This window comes from Magallana gigas, chromosome 5, assembly GCF_963853765.1.
Source record: "Magallana gigas chromosome 5, xbMagGiga1.1, whole genome shotgun sequence".
In the NCBI taxonomy this organism is placed as follows: Eukaryota; Metazoa; Mollusca; class Bivalvia; order Ostreida; family Ostreidae; genus Magallana; species Magallana gigas.
The window spans coordinates 21,549,748-21,568,645 of NC_088857.1; the positions used below are offsets into that span (position 1 = coordinate 21,549,748).

At 38.6% G+C, this 18,898-nt stretch overlaps 1 protein-coding gene across 1 annotated transcript in view; it reads left to right on the forward strand.

Moving 5' to 3' along the window:
* The window catches only part of LOC105337090 (MAM and LDL-receptor class A domain-containing protein 2), an 86,437-nt gene that overhangs the window by 38,799 nt on the left and 28,740 nt on the right, over window positions 1-18,898 (forward strand). Inside the window, exons 78-123 of the mRNA XM_034477399.2 lie at window positions 216-411; window positions 510-656; window positions 755-1,017; window positions 1,206-1,299; window positions 1,411-1,548; window positions 1,675-1,934; window positions 2,374-2,458; window positions 2,864-2,941; window positions 3,047-3,193; window positions 3,686-3,886; window positions 4,224-4,379; window positions 4,485-4,631; window positions 4,766-4,920; window positions 5,038-5,230; window positions 5,328-5,471; window positions 5,855-6,105; window positions 6,257-6,341; window positions 6,459-6,542; window positions 6,882-7,028; window positions 7,143-7,502; window positions 7,759-8,183; window positions 8,307-8,397; window positions 8,540-9,079; window positions 9,465-9,611; window positions 9,721-9,744; window positions 9,924-10,180; window positions 10,455-10,572; window positions 10,693-10,830; window positions 11,233-11,489; window positions 11,858-12,212; window positions 12,589-12,855; window positions 13,118-13,515; window positions 13,606-13,702; window positions 13,815-13,955; window positions 14,217-14,473; window positions 14,563-14,791; window positions 15,245-15,510; window positions 15,723-15,810; window positions 15,953-16,069; window positions 16,180-16,317; window positions 16,876-17,001; window positions 17,300-17,430; window positions 17,583-17,667; window positions 17,834-17,965; window positions 18,169-18,425; window positions 18,688-18,852. Coding sequence (XP_034333290.2) covers window positions 216-411; window positions 510-656; window positions 755-1,017; window positions 1,206-1,299; window positions 1,411-1,548; window positions 1,675-1,934; window positions 2,374-2,458; window positions 2,864-2,941; window positions 3,047-3,193; window positions 3,686-3,886; window positions 4,224-4,379; window positions 4,485-4,631; window positions 4,766-4,920; window positions 5,038-5,230; window positions 5,328-5,471; window positions 5,855-6,105; window positions 6,257-6,341; window positions 6,459-6,542; window positions 6,882-7,028; window positions 7,143-7,502; window positions 7,759-8,183; window positions 8,307-8,397; window positions 8,540-9,079; window positions 9,465-9,611; window positions 9,721-9,744; window positions 9,924-10,180; window positions 10,455-10,572; window positions 10,693-10,830; window positions 11,233-11,489; window positions 11,858-12,212; window positions 12,589-12,855; window positions 13,118-13,515; window positions 13,606-13,702; window positions 13,815-13,955; window positions 14,217-14,473; window positions 14,563-14,791; window positions 15,245-15,510; window positions 15,723-15,810; window positions 15,953-16,069; window positions 16,180-16,317; window positions 16,876-17,001; window positions 17,300-17,430; window positions 17,583-17,667; window positions 17,834-17,965; window positions 18,169-18,425; window positions 18,688-18,852 — 8,577 coding nt within the window. The remainder of the gene's footprint in view (window positions 1-215; window positions 412-509; window positions 657-754; window positions 1,018-1,205; window positions 1,300-1,410; window positions 1,549-1,674; window positions 1,935-2,373; window positions 2,459-2,863; window positions 2,942-3,046; window positions 3,194-3,685; window positions 3,887-4,223; window positions 4,380-4,484; window positions 4,632-4,765; window positions 4,921-5,037; window positions 5,231-5,327; window positions 5,472-5,854; window positions 6,106-6,256; window positions 6,342-6,458; window positions 6,543-6,881; window positions 7,029-7,142; window positions 7,503-7,758; window positions 8,184-8,306; window positions 8,398-8,539; window positions 9,080-9,464; window positions 9,612-9,720; window positions 9,745-9,923; window positions 10,181-10,454; window positions 10,573-10,692; window positions 10,831-11,232; window positions 11,490-11,857; window positions 12,213-12,588; window positions 12,856-13,117; window positions 13,516-13,605; window positions 13,703-13,814; window positions 13,956-14,216; window positions 14,474-14,562; window positions 14,792-15,244; window positions 15,511-15,722; window positions 15,811-15,952; window positions 16,070-16,179; window positions 16,318-16,875; window positions 17,002-17,299; window positions 17,431-17,582; window positions 17,668-17,833; window positions 17,966-18,168; window positions 18,426-18,687; window positions 18,853-18,898) is intronic.

The following is an 18,898-nucleotide window of genomic DNA, read 5'->3' on the forward strand; positions in this document are numbered from 1 at the left end:
GCACATGAAAATTCCTGACTTTTTATTTTATAACTCCCTAGAGTAAGCTTAATAAATAAAGGACCATTCGTTATGAAATTTTCATTATTGAACGATACATGTGTTTGGTAAAAGGAAGACATTTTTTATAAATAGATGAGAAAATAAAATACCGGTACCTGTACCCATACCTGCTGTGTATATGTAGTAAAATTTTAAAAATGGTTATTCATCAGAAAAATGGACGACTTGGAAATGCTGTTTGGAACAAACATGGTACCCAAGGAAACCGTTGGAACAAGGGCCAGCTGCCAATTGCTGCTCAAACCACAGCTTTCAACATTGTCTTTGAGGGTTTGGTTGGAACAGGCTACCGTGGAGACATTGGTTTAGATGACATCAAGCTAATCACTGGAGCCTGCCCATCGGCTGGTGAGGGGAACTGTTCATAGAGTAAAGAGTCCGTCATAGTCTGAATTGCTATAATCTCAAGGGGATAACTTAGATACATTGTCTTTCTGTTGAATTAGGTGGAATTGCGTGTACTTTTGAGAGCCCCAACTTGTGTGGCTGGACTCAGGACAAGACAGATCAGTTCGACTGGACACCTAAAGCAGGCCATACCACCTCATCAGGAACAGGGCCCTCGGCAGACCACACCTCAGGAACAGCCACTGGTGGGTTACTCTGCAGCAGCTTTATCAATTTCCTTGAATATTTGTACTCAAATTTCCAAAGTACTGTAAAATTGTCATTTTTGGATATATATATATAGGTAAATACATCTACATTGAGACCAGTGCCCCTCGCCGCCGTGGAGACAAGGCCCGTATTCTGAGTCCCCAGGTCCCTGGCGGTTCTCCTCTGTGCTTCCAGTTCTTTTACCACATGTACGGACCACACATTGGAACACTGAATGTTTTTGTCAAATCTGTTCAGCTCAATGGAACCCAAACAGTCTGGACAAAAAGCCTCAACCAAGGCAACAAGTGGGTGTTTGCCCAAGTGACTATTCCTCAGGTGTACACCAATTACCAGGTGAGATAGGGATGTTTGTTGATAATAATATCAAAATCAGATCAATAACTCGAGAAATCCTTCTCAAATTTGAATCATATTTATCGGTATATGAAATATGTTGATAATAATATCAAAATCAGATCAATAACTCAAGAAATCCTTCTCAAATTTGAATCATATTTACCGGTATATGAAATATTTGATAGGTTGGGTTTGAGGGTATAGTTGGGTCTGGATATGCTGGAGACATTGCAGTGGACGATGTCACAACTTTAGCTCAGCCCTGTGGCAGCTCCCAAAGTAAATAATTGGAAACAAGACTTGAGTACAAAAATCTTAAAACTGAGAAATTTTAATGGACTTATCAATTTCAGATATCACTTTTAATCAATGTTTTGAATTATTCTACAGCTTCTTGTGATTTTGAGAGCACATGTTCCTGGACAAATGCCCAAACAGGAGACCAATTTGATTGGCTGCAAGGTAAAGGAGGAACGACAAGTCGGCTGACAGGACCCAGCAATGACCACACTCTTGGAAACTCTGCAGGTAACACCAAAAATAATTTAAAAACAGTTAAGAAACATTTTTAAAAACCCCAAAAAGAATTTTTTTTTAGGAATTATAAGACTTATGTTGCGCATAACATCTCTTGATTCTTTCTGTCTTATTTAGGTCATTACCTGTTTATTGAGTCCTCTGCACCTCGCCGACCAAACGACAGAGCCCGCCTGGTCAGCCCTGTCTATCAGGCCACCGCCACAAAGTGCCTCAACTTCTGGTTCAGTATGTACGGCTCAGACATCGGACATCTGAGGGTGTTCGTTCAGCCACAGAACGGTACCACAGTCAGGATCTGGGACTTGTTTGGTGACCAAGGCTCGCAGGACTGGAAACAGGGAAGGGTGGCTTACTACAGTACCACACCTTTCACTGTGAGTGCCCTATTCAATTTTTACACTTAGTCATGAAATCTTAATTCTTTGGCATGATCCGACCTTTATTTTTTGCCTAGCCAGATTTTGTTTGGAATCATGCAATACATGTATTATAAGGGGGGGGGGGTATAGTACCAACAACTTTCTGGTACTATTCCTAGGAATATTGATGGAACATTGTTTTATTTGATTCCTTCATATTTGAATGTTGAAAGAATACTTAAAAGATAAGTATAACACAAATAAAATATCTTAAAACAACAATTTTTAAGACCCTCAATATTCAAACAATAAAACTAAATCTATAAATGATTTATCAAATATGATTATTTAATAATTTTTTAGCATTACAAGTTTGAGTTTATAATACAATTACAAAATTGATGTATCACATGCGTGTTCATTTACAAACACTCTGGTTCTAACCTATTTGCAGCTGATAATTGAGGCACAGAGAGGCAATGGCTATAAGGGAGACATAGCCATTGATGATATATCTATCACTGACTCATACTGTCCGAGTAAGAAACATGCACCATCACAATGAACCTTCGACCAGTGACCTTCATCTTTTCTCTTGAGATTAAAAAAAATTCATCAATGCAGAAGACATGTCATTGCGCAATCATATATATACTTGTATCTCCATAACTTATCATCATACAAAAAAACCCCACTTTTAACACCTTCATTTCACAAAATCTTCCAAGAATCATCCTCAAATTGGCACTCTACCCTTGATCTGTAGATCTTTGTAAAATATACCGGTATGCATTGAAGAAATATTGAATGGAGCAAAAGAGAAGTTTGTTAATTATGGTGATAAACTACAATATGTTTTTTTTATTTATGTATCATAATTGAATAAGAGATTGTAGAATATAGGGATTGAAGTAATGGATGTTGTTGATTCCACAATTTTTCAGTTACACCTCCGGCAGCCTCCACTCCGAACACTCCATACACACCGGCTCCTGTCATGACCACAGCTGTTACACCTCCAGGTCAGTCGGAGCAGGGACAATTGTTAATTATCAGTTAACAGTTTTCTGACTGTTGTTCTTTTTGTGATCATATCTCTTTATGAATCTTCTCTTTGCATTACTCAGCCCAAGCATCACCATTTGACTGCAATTTTGAGAGTGGCATATGTTCCTATACTCAGGACAGATCCGATAGATTTGATTGGACGAGAGCAAATGGACCAACCGGATCAGCCAACACTGGACCATCCATTGATCACACCTTTAGTAATGGTACTTATACATTCTGCATTTGAATGGTTTTCCTTTTAAAATTTTGTATACAGGTTGTTTTGAATTGATGTATGGTTATGCAGTTCTTTAGTAAATAGAGCAATCATATAATCATGATTAAGTTGATTTTTATTTCATTACACTTCGTATACAATATTGATTTCAAAAGTGGTGTCATAATTCCACCTGTTACATTTTGCACCCATCCCACTTTCATTTCTTAGGAACAAATTGCTTTACAGCATTTTCTTATCTCAGAGAAATTTGAGGACTAATTTCTATAAAGATGGGGAAATGTCAGTGTCCCTGGTTAATAACTGGATTGTGTCAGTTAGCCAATTTCCTGGTTTCAATAGCTAAGTGGTTAGTGTGCTGGCACAGTACTCCAGAAATCCCTGTGTTCCATTCCAGGTTGAAAAACAACTAATCACCTTTTGTTACATGCACAATATCAATAACTATGTTCATGGTGTTATTTGCATGGACTTGCAGCCTCTGGACACTACATGTTCATTGAAACCTCCAGTCCAAGACGACCCAACGACACGGCCCGCCTCATCTCTCAGACTGTGACTCCCACCAATGGTGCCTGTCTGCGGTTCTGGTACCATATGTATGGCACCCACATCAATACCCTCAATGTCTACACCAAGAGTGGTGGACAACTGGGAACTCCAGTCTGGAGCCACACAGGTAAATAATGAAAGCAAAACAAAGCTCACAGCACAAGATTGGGTTGGGGTGGTTTAGAGTGTTTGGGGGGGGGGGGGGGATGAACAAAAGGGAAATGCAGACCCTTTCTTCCAGAGAAACTAGGAGGCAATTGATAAATATTTTTTAGTTTTATGTGAATAAAAAAATGCTTGTGTTTAAATTCTACAATCTTACTCTTCAGGAAGTTTTCTATGATATGAGTGCATATATATACTGTAAGAAAAATCAACCGCAAACTTGTTTTACTCTTTTGAAAATATGTATTGGCTGGTAACATAAAATAAAGTATTAAAAAAATTTTCATCAATACCAATAGGAACCCTGGGTAATCAGTGGAACCAAGCAGTTGTCAACATTGTCAATGCCCAGAACTTCCAGCTGGTGTTTGAAGGAGTACGTGGCATCAGTTACCGTGGAGACATAGCACTTGATGACATCACATACTCCTACCAACCTTGCCCCACAGGAACAAGTAAGAATCAATTATCATTTAAATTTTCGATGAAATTTTGTTTGTTAAAATATATTTTTTTAAAGATATTTACAAACTGATTTTCACCATGGCTTCTTTTCAAAGGTTACAGCTGCAACTTTGAGGATACCAAAATCTGTGGTTATACCAATGTACGAGGGAATGACACATTTGATTGGAGAAGATTTGCTGGTAGAACTGGCAGTTCCTTCACTGGCCCCACCAGTGATCACACCTATGGAACTGCAAGAGGTACTTAGGAACAAATTTTTTATTTTGTTTGTTATTAAGGATATTGTTTTAAGTACAACAGATAGCCATGCAAAAAAAGTACAAGTACCAAGGATTAAAACTGGAAGTGTAGATAATTTTACCCCATGTTGTAGGACACTACATGTACACGGAGTCCAGTGCCCCTCGGCGGCGAGGGGACAAAGCCTGGTTGGTCAGTCCCGTCTACCCCTCTACGATCGGCTCATGCCTACAATTCTACTACCATATGTATGGTACCAATATTGGAACTCTCAATGTGTATCTACAGGTGAAGTATTGATTTGCTTATAATTTTTTATGAATTGATCTGATCTTTGAGTGTTAAACTTAAAAGTGTATTAATATGACTTTTGTAAACCTCATGGTATTCATCCACCAATTGTAGACTGGTTCAGGTTCACAAAAAATGTGGAGTAAAAATGGCAACCAAGGCAACAAATGGTTGCTAGCACAAACTACCATCCAGTCAACTAATAGCAACTATAGTATTAATTTTGAGGGAATAATTGGTAATGGATACCGAGGGGATATTGCTATTGATGATGTGTCGGTTACACCAGGCACCTGTACCCTTCCAGGTAACATCAATATCAGGATTGTTTCGGTTTTTTTTAATGCCAGTGACCAGTATATACTTTACACGTACATGTTTAAAAAAACTCTACTGGTTTGTAGGGAACTGTGATTTTGAATCGCGAACTTTCTGCACCTGGGTGAATCTACAGAACGATGACTTTGATTGGTTGGTTGGGAGTGGAGGCACCGCTAGTTCTTTCACTGGACCTCAACAAGACCACACTGTTAATCAGGATCAATCAGGTAATGTAAATGTACCCACCTAATGGTGTATCAAAAACAGGAATGACCATCTGATAATGTGGGAAGAAATATTGTCCAAAGATTGTAAAATGTTAACAGAATAATGTTCTTTTGAGATGGATTCATGAAATTCAAATGGTTTGAAGATGAAAAAACAGAATTGATCAGCAGTGTATTCATCGTCAGTTTACTATGACCTATTGAAATTTTTACTTTAATGTTGAAAAACAAGTAACAGTCATTTTCTATGCAGAAATATAGATAGAACTTCATGTAAATCACTATTTCTTCTGAGAATGATTTTGAATTATAAATTGAAATTTAAAGTTACTTCAAATGTAAAACCCAGAACACAGAACTGTATCAATAGTCTTATTTCCCAGGTCACTATGCCTTCATTGAGTCCAGTGCTCCCCGAGTCCCAGGGGATGTGGCCCGCCTCCAGAGTACCCAGTTCCAGGCCTCCACCCAGTGCCTCCACTTCTGGTACCACATGTATGGCTCCGGCATTGGTACCCTCAATGTGTACGTTGTAACATCCAGTGGCAACAAGACAGTATGGTCCTTGTCTGGAAATCAGGCCAACGCTTGGAACTCTGCTCAGGTTGCAGTCACCAGTAACACACAGTACAATGTAAGTACTATTGCAGTCAACGTAAGTACTATTGCAGTCAATGTAAGTACTATTCCAGTCAAAGTCTAGTGTATCGCTTGCTATACATGCACTGATATATACCTCAGAGAGTTCTGTTACTATACATCGTTACATGCATGGTTTTGTACAGGTTGTCTTTGAGGGTATTCGTGGCTCTTCCTACCAAGGAGATATGGCAATTGATGACATCACTTTCTCTGGGGACAACTGTGCTTGTAAGTTATTTTTCCTCTTCAACCATTTTAATTTGTTAAGTTAAAACAAAAATTATCATGGTTTTTTTTTCATAGGACTAATGAGTAAGGATACAGATATTTGAATTTGTATTTTAGTGCAACCAAGCAGTGCTAACCCCGCCATACAGAGTACCACTCCTAAACCAGTGAGCACCACCACCGCTGCAGTGGCAACCCCAGGTGATAGCAAACACAACATTTATAGATACTGTAGATTCCTTATTTCATGCGAGTACTTAATTCCGCAATTCAACGATTTTCCATTAAATCCCGATAACATAAAATTGCAAATGCTGAAATTTTATCATAGTTTCATGTAGTTAACATGTGTCCGAAAATTAAAAGCGAGATTTTAGAATTCGCGAGACACGCTTCTCGTGATTTTACGCCGATATTAATTCCTCACGTTTAGTTAGGAATTTACAGTAGGAGAATACATGCTTCTTTGAGTGTTTCATGTACATGTATTATAGTATTTTGGGGGTATGTTTTTCTTATACATCTTCATTTTGCCTTCAGCTCCAACTGTCTACGATTGCAACTTTGAGAAAGGTTTATGTCAGTGGACACAGGTAGTGGGAGGGGACCAGTTTAACTGGACTCGAGCCCAAGGCCCCACAGGGACTGCATTGACAGGACCCACCAATGACCACACAACCGGAACACGTAAGAATCATTCATCACTTGTATTTCAATAGAAAACAATGTGTAACAAGATTTGTGTGGTATGTGTTCATAGTCCATGTATATCTTCTATGTTTCCTTTTGATTCTCTGCTAGGCAATGGATGGTATGTGTATATCGAGTCATCTGCTCCAAGGAGACCTGGAGACAAGGCACAGTTAGCGAGTCCCTTAATCTCTGACCAACAAACTCGCTGCCTCAGCTTCTGGTACCACATGTACGGTACCCACGTCAATACACTGAATGTCTATCTACAAAGTGGATCCCCCGGCTTGGGCACACCACTGTGGACCAAGAAAGGGACTCAGGGAAATAAGTGGATTCAGGGACAATTGACTATCACACCATCCAATGCATACCAGGTCATCTTTGAAGGTGTCAGGGGCACCAGTTACCGTGGAGATATTGCCATTGATGACGTAAGATTGTCTTTGGGACCATGCCAGACCACTGGAGGTGAATAGAACAATTTTAATGATTTTTCTATAGGGACTTAAAATTCTTAGTAAAATAATGCTTTGTTTACTTGATTTTACATCTTTTCCTCTTCATTTCTAAGTAAAATTTCATATATCACTTCAATTTTTTAATTTTATTTTGACTGTTTTAAAAAAAATCCCAAATGTTTTCAAGTCTAAAAAAAGTTATCTGGTGCTTGTATGGTGAGTCAGAATATAGATCATTACAAAATTCTCACAACCTTCCTTTGCAGTTGATCCAATGGCATGCGATTTTGAATCCAACACATTGTGTGCATACCTACTGAAACTTCCTTCAGAGAGGTTCACCTGGACTAGGCATGCTGGAAGAACTGCCACATCTGGAACAGGCCCAAGTGCTGATCACACCTTGGGCACCCCTCAGGGACATTATGTGTTCATGGAATCCTCCGCTCCCATGGCCCCCAACAACACTGCCCATTTAATCAGTCCCCAGTACACTCCTCAAAACCCTGGATCCCCGATCTGTTTGACATTTTACTACCAGATGTATGGACAGAATGTAGGCACTCTTAATTTGTATCAAACCAATGGAGGAACCTCTCCTGGTGCTCAACCAATTTGGAGTCGAAACTTCAACCAGGGCCAGCCTTGGCACCAAGGGCAGGCCACTCTCAATCCTTCAGGAACCTACAGGGTGTGTAGCCTGTGTCAAGGATAGAATTTTCTTTCAATGTTTAACTTTTTCTTAATGACATGTAATGTGATTATTTTTTTTTTAATATTGAAATAATCCATAAACAAACATTTTTTCCTACAGGTTATCTTTGAGGGAGTTCGAGGAAATGGATATAAAGGAGATATTGCTATTGATGACATTTCTAGTTCACCAGGAGCTTGTCAAAGTCTTGGTAAAAAATTAAGACAACATCAGTTTCTCAAGAATCTTTATGAAACCTCAGTGTTCTGTATGCCTCCATCCCATGTGTTTTCTACATTTCTTTTGCACATTTTGAATTACAATAACTTTGAAATGTTTATTCTATTCTATAGGAGCCTGCGACTTTGAATCGTCTTGCAGCTGGTCTAACACTCAAGCAAATGATAATTTTGATTGGCTGGTCTCCAGTGGTAAGACCACCAGTCGGTTTACTGGTCCACCATTTGACCACACATTCCAAAATGCCTCAGGCCACTACATTTACCTAGAAAGCAGTGCCCCACGAGTTCAGGGGGACAAGGCCAGATACATCAGTCAGGCTTTCCCTGCCCAGAGTAATGCTGCCTGTCTGAGCTTCTCCTTCTACATGTATGGAGCAAACATTGGATCACTCGGTGTGTATGTTCTCACTAACACAACAGCCGATTCTCTCACGAACGAGGCCCAACTGTGGAAACTAAGTGGAGCAGCAGGAAATAGTTGGATGCAGGGACAGATGAACATTTCCACCCAGTACTCTAGTAAACCCTTCCAGTTGATGTTCGAGGGTATTCGTGGTAACGGTTACCAAGGTGATATCGCTGTTGATGACATCTCGGTGGATCTGACTTCAGGCTGTGTAACTTCGCCGGATTACGCAAAACCTCAGAGTGGTATGTTAAACAGTTTTTATTGTATTGTGTGTAAGTTTAAAATAGAAACTGGTTGGTCGAGGAATAATATAGAACTTACTTCGTAATATAACCTCTTTTATTTGCTGAAACCACATCTTTTAGTGTGAGAATGCATCATGAATATATGTAGTTCTGTTAGAACAATATTTGTTTCTATTGTTTAAGTACCATGCAAATGTTTTCTATGCAAAACTCAAGTGTATAGTCCACCTTATGTTAACTGAGGTTATATAATGAGCACTTGCAGTGCTTTGATTTTTTTTTTTTTTATAGTTTTCAGTTTTCTCACAAAATGATATAAGTACTGGATAGTTTTATTGTACTATATGTAAGCTATATTTTAAGTCAATTTTCTACTTTCCAGGTTACCAGGACATTTCATGTAACTTTGATTATAATGGAATCTGTAACTGGCAGCAGAGTGTGAACGACACGTTTGATTGGTCACTCAATAATGGCACCACCCCAAGTCAAGGAACTGGACCACAGCAAGATCACACCCAGGTTCAAAGTAGGTGGAACCTACTTACTCTAGACTCATATAGCTTTATGATTCAGATGCTGAAAATAATAAATTTTAAAAGTGGACAATACTTTATTTGTTATTCATTTTTTTCCAGATCCTAACGGTGGAACATCAGTTGGTAAATATCCAGTTATATATAAATTGTAGCTATTAAAAAAACATAGTCTTGTTAATTTGAAAAATTAATTGTTATTTGCAATAAAATTAAACAATTTAATGTGACTGAATAACGATCTCATTTTCTTTTGTTGAATTTCGGTCAAGTTATTTATTTTTCTTTTTTCTTTTGCTTACTAGGCAACTATCTCTACATAGAAGCATCATCCAAAAAATATTCGGACAATGCCGTTCTGTTGTCTCCTCTGATTCCCCCCACTGGCCTCTCTGGGTACTGCTTCACTTTCTGGTATCACATGTTTGGACCACACATCGGAGTCCTCAGTGTCTACAGCATGATTGGAGGAAGGAAGATCCTCCAGTTCACCAAAGGGGGCACCCAAGGGAACAAGTGGAATCAGGCTGTTATCAATGTTAACAGCACCACTGACTTCAAGGTATGACTAACATGCTATACAGCACTAAGTTATAGGTTTTTAGTATTTTTAGTATTATGAATTAAAAAAGATCTCAAGTTCTGAGTTAAGTTTTCCAGTAATAAGTTACGTCTTGTAGGTTTGACTGATGTGCTCTCTAGGTTCAAGTTGTACTGTGTACTCTTTCCTGATACAAGTTAGGCTTTAGTTAGGTGTAGTTAGGAGGGAAATGGTTTAAAGTATATAAGTTTTATTCACTGATTATATGTTAATTGCATGTACATTTTTTCTGTAGTTGATGATCCAGGCCTTTGTAGGCAATGGTTGGGCAGGAGACATTGCCATTGATGATATAAACTTTGATACACAGCCTTGTGTCAACTCTTCACTACCGCAAACACCTTCAACTTCAAGTTAGTAACAATCTCTGTACACATAGCTTGAGAAAATAATTCATTCATTTTTGTTCGGTAACTGTTTGCAATGATAGCAAAAATATGATTCAACTTGGACTTCTTTTCTTTTCCCTATAGCCCGCTGTGACTTTGAGACCGGTACATGTGGGTGGATACAAGATACAACCGATGACTTTGATTGGCTCAGACACTCCAACAGTACAGGTAGCTTTGGCACAGGCCCAGTAGGAGACCACACCACAGGAGCTGGCACAGGTAGGTCAAGGCCATTCAAATGGAGTGAGCATGAAATACTGACTTGTCATTCATATGAATTAGAATTTTTTAATAGAATCTACCTGTAGTTGATCTTGCTTTTTAGTATGTTTTACAGAATGACATCAAGTATTTTTACAACCCTGTACATGTACATGATACCTCTGTAGTTGTATATTATTTAGACGTAGAATTTTTTTTTTTTTTCAATTAGGTTAAAAAAAAGTTAATGACATAAAAATTTAATATAAACATCTGTGAATAAATTATATACATGGGCAATCTAATCGCAAAGTTTAAATTCATCAAATGCATGAATAAAAAAACAAACCAGTAGGTTATCTGATTGCTTGTACCAGTACTTGGATGATATTGTAAAATGTACACTGTGTTTGTTTACAGGATACTATATGTACATCGAGGCCTCAAGACCCAGAACAAGAGGACAGAAAGCTCGTTTCCTGAGCCCTAACCTCCCCAGTTCTAACGGGGAATGCTTGACATTCTACTATAACATGAATGGGAGAACCATGGGTACCCTCAATGTGTACACACAGGCCTCGGGGTCACTGGGCAGTCCAGTCTGGACCAAGTCTGGGAACCAGGGAAGCAAGTGGCAGGTGGCTCAGGTCACTCTGCAGAGTTCCAGCAAATTCCAGGTTACCTGCTTCTTAAATTGTACTGTATGCAGAGTTATTTTCAGCGCATTTTAATTTCGCCCTTCTTCACTTGCACAAGGTTTTGCCCTGTCTTGAATTCGCTCTGACAAAGTTGTGTTGAAAGAAAGATATTTGAGACGTAAGGATTCGCCCAGTCTTAAATTCGCCCGCTGACAATAAGGGCGAAATAAAACGAGGGCGAAATATAACCTGTATACAGTATTCTCCTGTATTATAACCTGTCTGATTCTATGATTCTATCTAGGGCCATTGATTATCTGATAATTAATACCGGTAAGTACATGAACTAATTTTACATCCAATCTGTTAATTTGATTTGTTTAGAATGATCCATCTGTTCGTTGCAGGTTGTGTTTGAGGGTGTGATCGGCTCCTCTTTCTTCAGCGACATTGCCATTGATGATGTATCCATTGTCCCTGGCGCCTGCGCAACTCCTGGCTCATGTAACTTTGAGCAGGGACTCTGTGGCTATTCCAATGTCCAAGGCGATGAATTTGATTGGACAAGATCCCAAGGACTGTCTCCTTCCTTCTACACTGGGCCCAATGTAGATCACACCACGAACTCAGGCTCTGGATATTATGTGTTCATCGAGAGCAGTAACCCCCAGAAGCAGGGAGACCGGGCCTGGCTCAAGAGTTCCAGTCTTTCTGCCACCACAGGCAAATGTCTACAGTTCTGGTACAGCATGTATGGCTCTGGTGAGTTGTAAATTCCTATGATGATAAATAAGAACCAAACACACAAGTATAAGCTTAGAGCCCTTAAAAAGGTGAACAAGAGCTCTCATGATCTTGAATATGTAAGAGGAGAAACAAGACTTTTATTACAAAAGTGAGGTTATCTTAATTTAATGGCTTCTGTGTCACACCACAGAATTTTTTCATTTGTTGTTAAAGACTGCATTCTATTTATATTTGAATGTCTTATTGATTATGTCTGCACTTTTTTGCACTAAAGAACTTGGTTCACTAACCACCAAAAACGGCCCTGTGACCAAAATTGTACTATTCATACTTTGTTGAAGAAAATTATTTTTCTGTATTACAAATGAAACATATAAATGTTTCCCTGCAGGCATTGGAACACTCAACGTGTACTTGATGTATGGATCCATCAACAGGACAATCTTCACAGCCTCCGGAAACAAAGGTCAAGGATGGTTCAAAGGTCAAACAACAATATCTGCAAACTCGGCCTATAACATTGTGTTTGAGGGTGTCCGAGGGGCAGACTACCATGGAGACATTGCCTTGGATGACATCAGTCTTTTGGATGGAACCTGTAACTTACAGACCACACCCTCATCAGTGTCCACTCCTCCCACCCCTGGACCTTCAGCAGGTGATTATTATACACTGTTCTCAATTGCCATAAAGTAGCCTTTGCATTGGTATATATGTACTTTTTTTTTTTTTTTTTGGATACATGTATAGACATTGATTTTGATGGAATAATTACAATCTTTGCTTTGCAACTCCTTTGTTGAGTTGATTATTATACACTGTTCTCAACTGTCATAAAGTAGCCTTTGCATTGGAATATATGTACTCTTTTTTTTACATGCATAGACATTGATTCTGTTGGAAAAATCTTTGATTTGCAGCTCCTTTGTTGAGTTGTAACTTTGAGAGAGATCTGTGTAACTGGCAGCAGGACAAGACGGAGAATCTGGACTGGACTCGTGACTCTGGGGGCACCGCTTCATCAGGCACTGGGCCTTCATTTGACCACACTACAGGGGGCAAGTCTGGTTACTACATCTACACTGAGGCAAGCGTGAACAACAACAAAACAGCCCGACTCCTCAGTCCGCCCTTGCGAGTGTCCACAATCGTGTGTGTCAACTTCTGGTACCACATGTACGGTGCTAATGTCAACAGGATCAACCTGAGACTGAAGCACGGTGGGGCCCTCGGTCAGCCGTTGTGGACCAAGATCGGAAATCAAGGAAATCGGTGGTTTAATGCCAAGGTCGATGTGATGCCCCAAAATGGAGATCTGGTGTGTTGTTGTTTATATGTGTTTGGTTTTTTTTATTAGTGCACTTGATAAAATGGATGGTGAGTTAATATTATTGTGTGTTGATTACAGGTGGTTTTTGAAGGCATAACTGGGCGTGGATATCAAGGCGATATGGCGCTGGATGACATCTCAATTCTAAATGGTCCATGCACCAACGGACCATCTGGTAGGGTTTAATGAAATGATTATAAGGACATTACCATTACAGTTATTTCTATCAGGAAAAATCAAGTTGGAGGAATAACAGATGGTTGATGGAGTTTTCATTTTTCTTTTAGCTTTCTGTGACTTTGAAGACGCCAGCATTTGTAACTATCAACAGGATCCTACAGACAATTTTGATTGGACAAGAAAAGCTGGTCGCACCACTTCAAGTGGAACTGGACCAACCAATGACCATACCTATGGCACAAGTGCAGGTGATTACATATATGTAGTTAATTGTGTTGTACAGTGACATGTTTTATTATTACCTAAGAATAGATATTATTAAATGAACTTCAAAATTTTTCTTGTGGACAGTTGATTTTCTTGAAAGAATTGTTGTTTGTATGCAAACATTGTCTATTCATCAGAAAAAAAATTCAATTTATCTGGAGTACCAATGAACATTTATAATTTCTACAAAATCTTGTGATTCTATTGAATCAAGTTAATCTTCGATGTGTATTTTGACACAGGTCACTACATGTTCACCGAGTCCTCAGCCCCCAGGAGGCCGGGAGACAAGGCCCGACTACTCAGTCCCCAGTACCCCGCCACCAATGGTCAGTGCCTGACCTTCTGGTACCACATGTACGGGTCCTCCATCGGAACTCTAAATGTCTACACTAGCTCCTTCAACAAGCTCAGTCCAGCTTTGTTTACAATCTCTGGTGACCAAGGCAACCAATGGCGCAAAGCTCAGATGACCATTCAAGTGCAAGAGCAATACAAAGTAAGGAAATCAGTTTTGCATTTAACAAAAAAAAAATTTGTCAAAGATAAAAAGGAGGATTTTTACCTTTTCAATATTCTTAATTATAGATTGTGTTTGAGGGAATAAGAGGAAGTGGCTACCGAGGAGACATTTCTATTGATGACATAAAACTTGTCCCCGGATCATGTGCAGGAGTGGCTAGTTGTGACTTTGAATCCGATCTCTGTGGCTGGACCCAGAGACAAGACGACAAATTTGATTGGATAAGGCGATCTGGTCACACTCCCTCTGTTCTAACTGGGCCTGGAGTTGATCACACAATCGGATCTGCATCAGGTCAAGTTTATATCTTGATGTTAAAGAAGTCTTCTTTTCTCGAATCATTGATTATAATGCATGTATTTGTTACTTGAAAACACTAATTCTATTCTCTTACATGTAGGTTTTGAACAATACATGTAGATAAGGTGATATTGTTAATAGCAATATGAATTACATATATATCAGATTCATATCTTGTAGGTTTCTCTTTATTTATTGAAAATCTAATGTACACCAAATTTTGCAGTTGTAATTTTTACACTTCTAGACTTGCACTTCTTGAATTTGCCCAGACACAGTTGTATTTAAAGAGAGAAAATATATTAAGACATTAGAATTGACTTAATCTTAAATTTGCCGGCTGACAACGAGAGCAAGGGGCTAAAATAAAAAGAGGAGTAAAAGTTATAATTTTTACATGTATATATATATATATATATAATATAATGTCTGATTTTAATCTTGTAGGTTTCTATCTGTACGTGGAATCCAGTGCACCAAGGAAGCTAGGTGACAATGCAGTCATCTCATCTCAGATCATTCCTGTGGCCCCATACTGCTTCAGATTCTGGTACTTCATGTACGGGTCCAATGTGGGAAGTCTAAACATCTCCCAAGTCATTACCTCAGGTGGCACCACCAATAAACAGCTCAAGTGGAGCAAGAGTGGAGATCAAGGTTCTAAGTGGATGCAAGGCAATGTCAGCATGAGCAATGCCTATGCTGACTTCTATGTGAGTCTTTAAGCTAGTTTGGTCCTAAGTTTTGGAATTCCATGGAAATTTTGTTAATAGAATAAATATACAAGTAGGATATTTTGAAAATTAAAATTCATGAGTTAAAGTGCAAAGATAAATCTATATATTACTTGCAAGTCCTTTTTCATAGATTTTAATGATGTTGCTTTTGTGGAAAGAATCACTAGATAAAAACTTTTGAATTGCAGATTTATGTGGAGGCTGATATAGGTGGCGGTAATCAAGGAGACATTGCAGTGGATGATTTCATCCTTGACAGCTTTGAATGCTCTGCAGGTTTGTGGCTTTTTTTTTTTATCCAAAGCTTGCAGTGATAGACAAATTTTCATTTACTAGGGTAGTTGTAGCATCACATTTTAACTGAATATTCTGTGGTAGTTAATTAATGCAGAGTATTCTTGATATTTAACCCCAACAGAACCAAACACCAATGGCAGCTTTGCCTGTAATGATCCATTGAAAGTCATGATTCCACAATCCAAGGTCTGTAACTTTATCAGGGATTGTTCCAATGCAGCAGACGAAACCAACTGTGGTAAGTTCTAATTCTCAAGGAAAAAATTGGTTTACATGTACCCGTACAGTGAAATGCTCTGACTGTTATTCTGTCATCTTACATTGATGTAAACCTGTGTTTGTGTGTAGGTGCCTGTGACTTTGAACAAGACTTCTGCTCCTGGGTCGCTACAGGAACCGGGTCGTTTGGCTGGTTCCGAGGAGCCAATCAAACGGCCACCGCTAACACCGGTCCCCAGTATGACCACACCATTGGAAACGCTGCAGGTAAGTGTAGCAGTTACCCAGCATCAAGTGCAGATACTGTACATGTGCTAAATACTGCTATGTGCATGAAAAGAAAGTACATTAGACATATATCTCACCTCCTGCCAAATTGTAAGGAAACCTTTGGCTAAAAGCATTCACTTGGAGACCATGTATATTTCTTACATTTCATACATAGTTAGTACAAAATATTACTTAGCATATTACTGAGCATTAAGATGTCAGTCTTAGAGTATTTTGACATCGGGTTTTGTACCTTATTTAAAACTTGTCCTTATTTGTGCTCTGCCCCTGCCCCATATGGAATTTACTTATAAACCATATAAGGAGGTTAACTACAAACAATGTAACTTTTAATATCCATATTAATACTGATTCACATGCTGAATAATTTTGATATCACATGAATTATCATACAGTAACAGTTTTTTATACCTCCAAAACTATGAATTCTCATAATTATAGGAAAAGGTGAAAATATCAATGAAAACTGTTCACTGGTATTTCTAATGACCTATTCAGTGGTACTGAATGTAGAGCTTTCTGTTTGTCCTTCAGGCCACTACTTGTACGTTGACGCCAGCTACGGCTCCATCACCAGTCAGGCTGAGCTCACAGGACCCACTTTACACGGCTGCAGCACCACCTGTCAGTTCCAGATGTGGTACAACATGTATGGAACAGGTATATTAGTGTAAAGAAGGCCATGCAGCAGAGAGATAATATATATTCTAAGGATTTAGTTTTGAATTGTTTTCCAATTCCAAGAAACAAATGCATACCGTAGTTTACTTCACAATTTAACAATTTAACACTAACAGTAGCCGGTACCGGTATATGCCCTGAGTGTTTGAGTTAAAATTGCAATTTACAAGAAAGTTATACCCAGTATTTTTAGAAATAAAATGACATGATCTTATTTATATTTGATGTATGTATGTCTTAAGAATGCAAGTTTACTTGTTTTTTTTCTTGATTTTAGGAATTGGAAAATTGATAGTATTGATGAAGGAAAACAATAGAGTCACTGAAATTTGGAGGAAAACTGGCAACCAAGGTCGAAACTGGCAGAAGGCAACCATAGACATTGGACGTGTGGATGGAGCCTTCCAGGTGGGTACATTTTCTGCAGAAATACATGAATTAACATGAGTCAATTCTTGTAAATTGCATTATATCAAACAAAATATTACCATCCATCATTTTACCAAGAATCATGCCAGAGTAAAAAAGGTGACACACTTATTTTTGTTCTCTACTCTCAGCTTTTAATCCGAGCAACACGCACTCTCAGTGTCCAAGGAGACATTGCCATTGATGATCTTCAGTTCATAAACTGCAACTATCCAGGTAATTTACTGTATTTATTTTCATCCCCAATAAAAAACTAGATTATTCTCTTATTCTACATCTTAAATGGATCACTGGATAGGGTGGAATCAATTTGTCCGTCAATTTTTCTATCATTACGCAAAGTGTCAAATTTCTTACCCTGATTTTTTTTCTGATTTTCCAGCTCGACAAGCTTCGTGTCCCTCTCCTAACCAGTTTCACTGCACAGTCAACAAAGGGTGCATTGCTAACAACCAGAGATGTGACTTCAATGATGACTGTGGGGATGGCTCAGATGAAGACCCGACTACTTGTGGTAAAAAACTAGAAACACTTTAACAAATGAAAATGACCACTAAAATTCCAGAGAAAAAATTATAACTTGCCCTAATGTTATTTGAATCCTAAGTTTTGAATACTTGTGAATTTTAAGTCCAGCATTATCAAGTTTATTAACAGTCACAAACTTTGTGGTTCAATACTTTTTGAAAAACAGCTCTGTGTTTTATATTTCCTCAGGTAACTACCCTGCATCTTGCAACTTTGAGAGAAGTATCTGTAGCTGGACACAAGATAAGCTGGATAAGTTTGACTGGACCAGAGCTAATGGTCACACCTCAACCTATGGAACCGGTCCCTCCAGAGACCATACTCGGGGAACTGCCTCGGGCTATTACATGTTTATTGAGTCCTCATCCCCTCGCAGACGAGGAGACAAGGCGCGACTTCTCAGCCCTCTCTTCAGGGCTGTTCCTCCAAATAGTAACTCCTGCTCTGTAAGTAAAATGGTTTCAAAATATGATGACAAATTTTTATTGCCTGTTAATGTTATTTGTTTATTTCTGGGTAATGTCCAGAATCATGATTTCTACATTCTTTCTTATACTGAACATAAAAGCAGGCAATTATAACAATCATAACAGATATGGTTATTGTAAGGTTTCCTTAGATAATCGGTTCTTTATTCATGTCCCTTGATCCTGCTGTTACAGACATGATATTTTGCACTATGTACATGAGATGAATTGGTTCTTTCAGCTGAGATTCTTCTACCACATGTTTGGCAGAGGCATCGGATCTCTGAATGTTTACACCAGGGAAACAGTCACGGGACCCATGAACAAAATCTGGTCCAAATCAGGAAATGTGGGAGACTATTTTGAAAGAGTAGACCTTGTTATTAATGAAACCAGATCATTCCAGGTAGAGATGTTTTACATTGGACATTTCTTAAGTTTTTGGGGTTTTT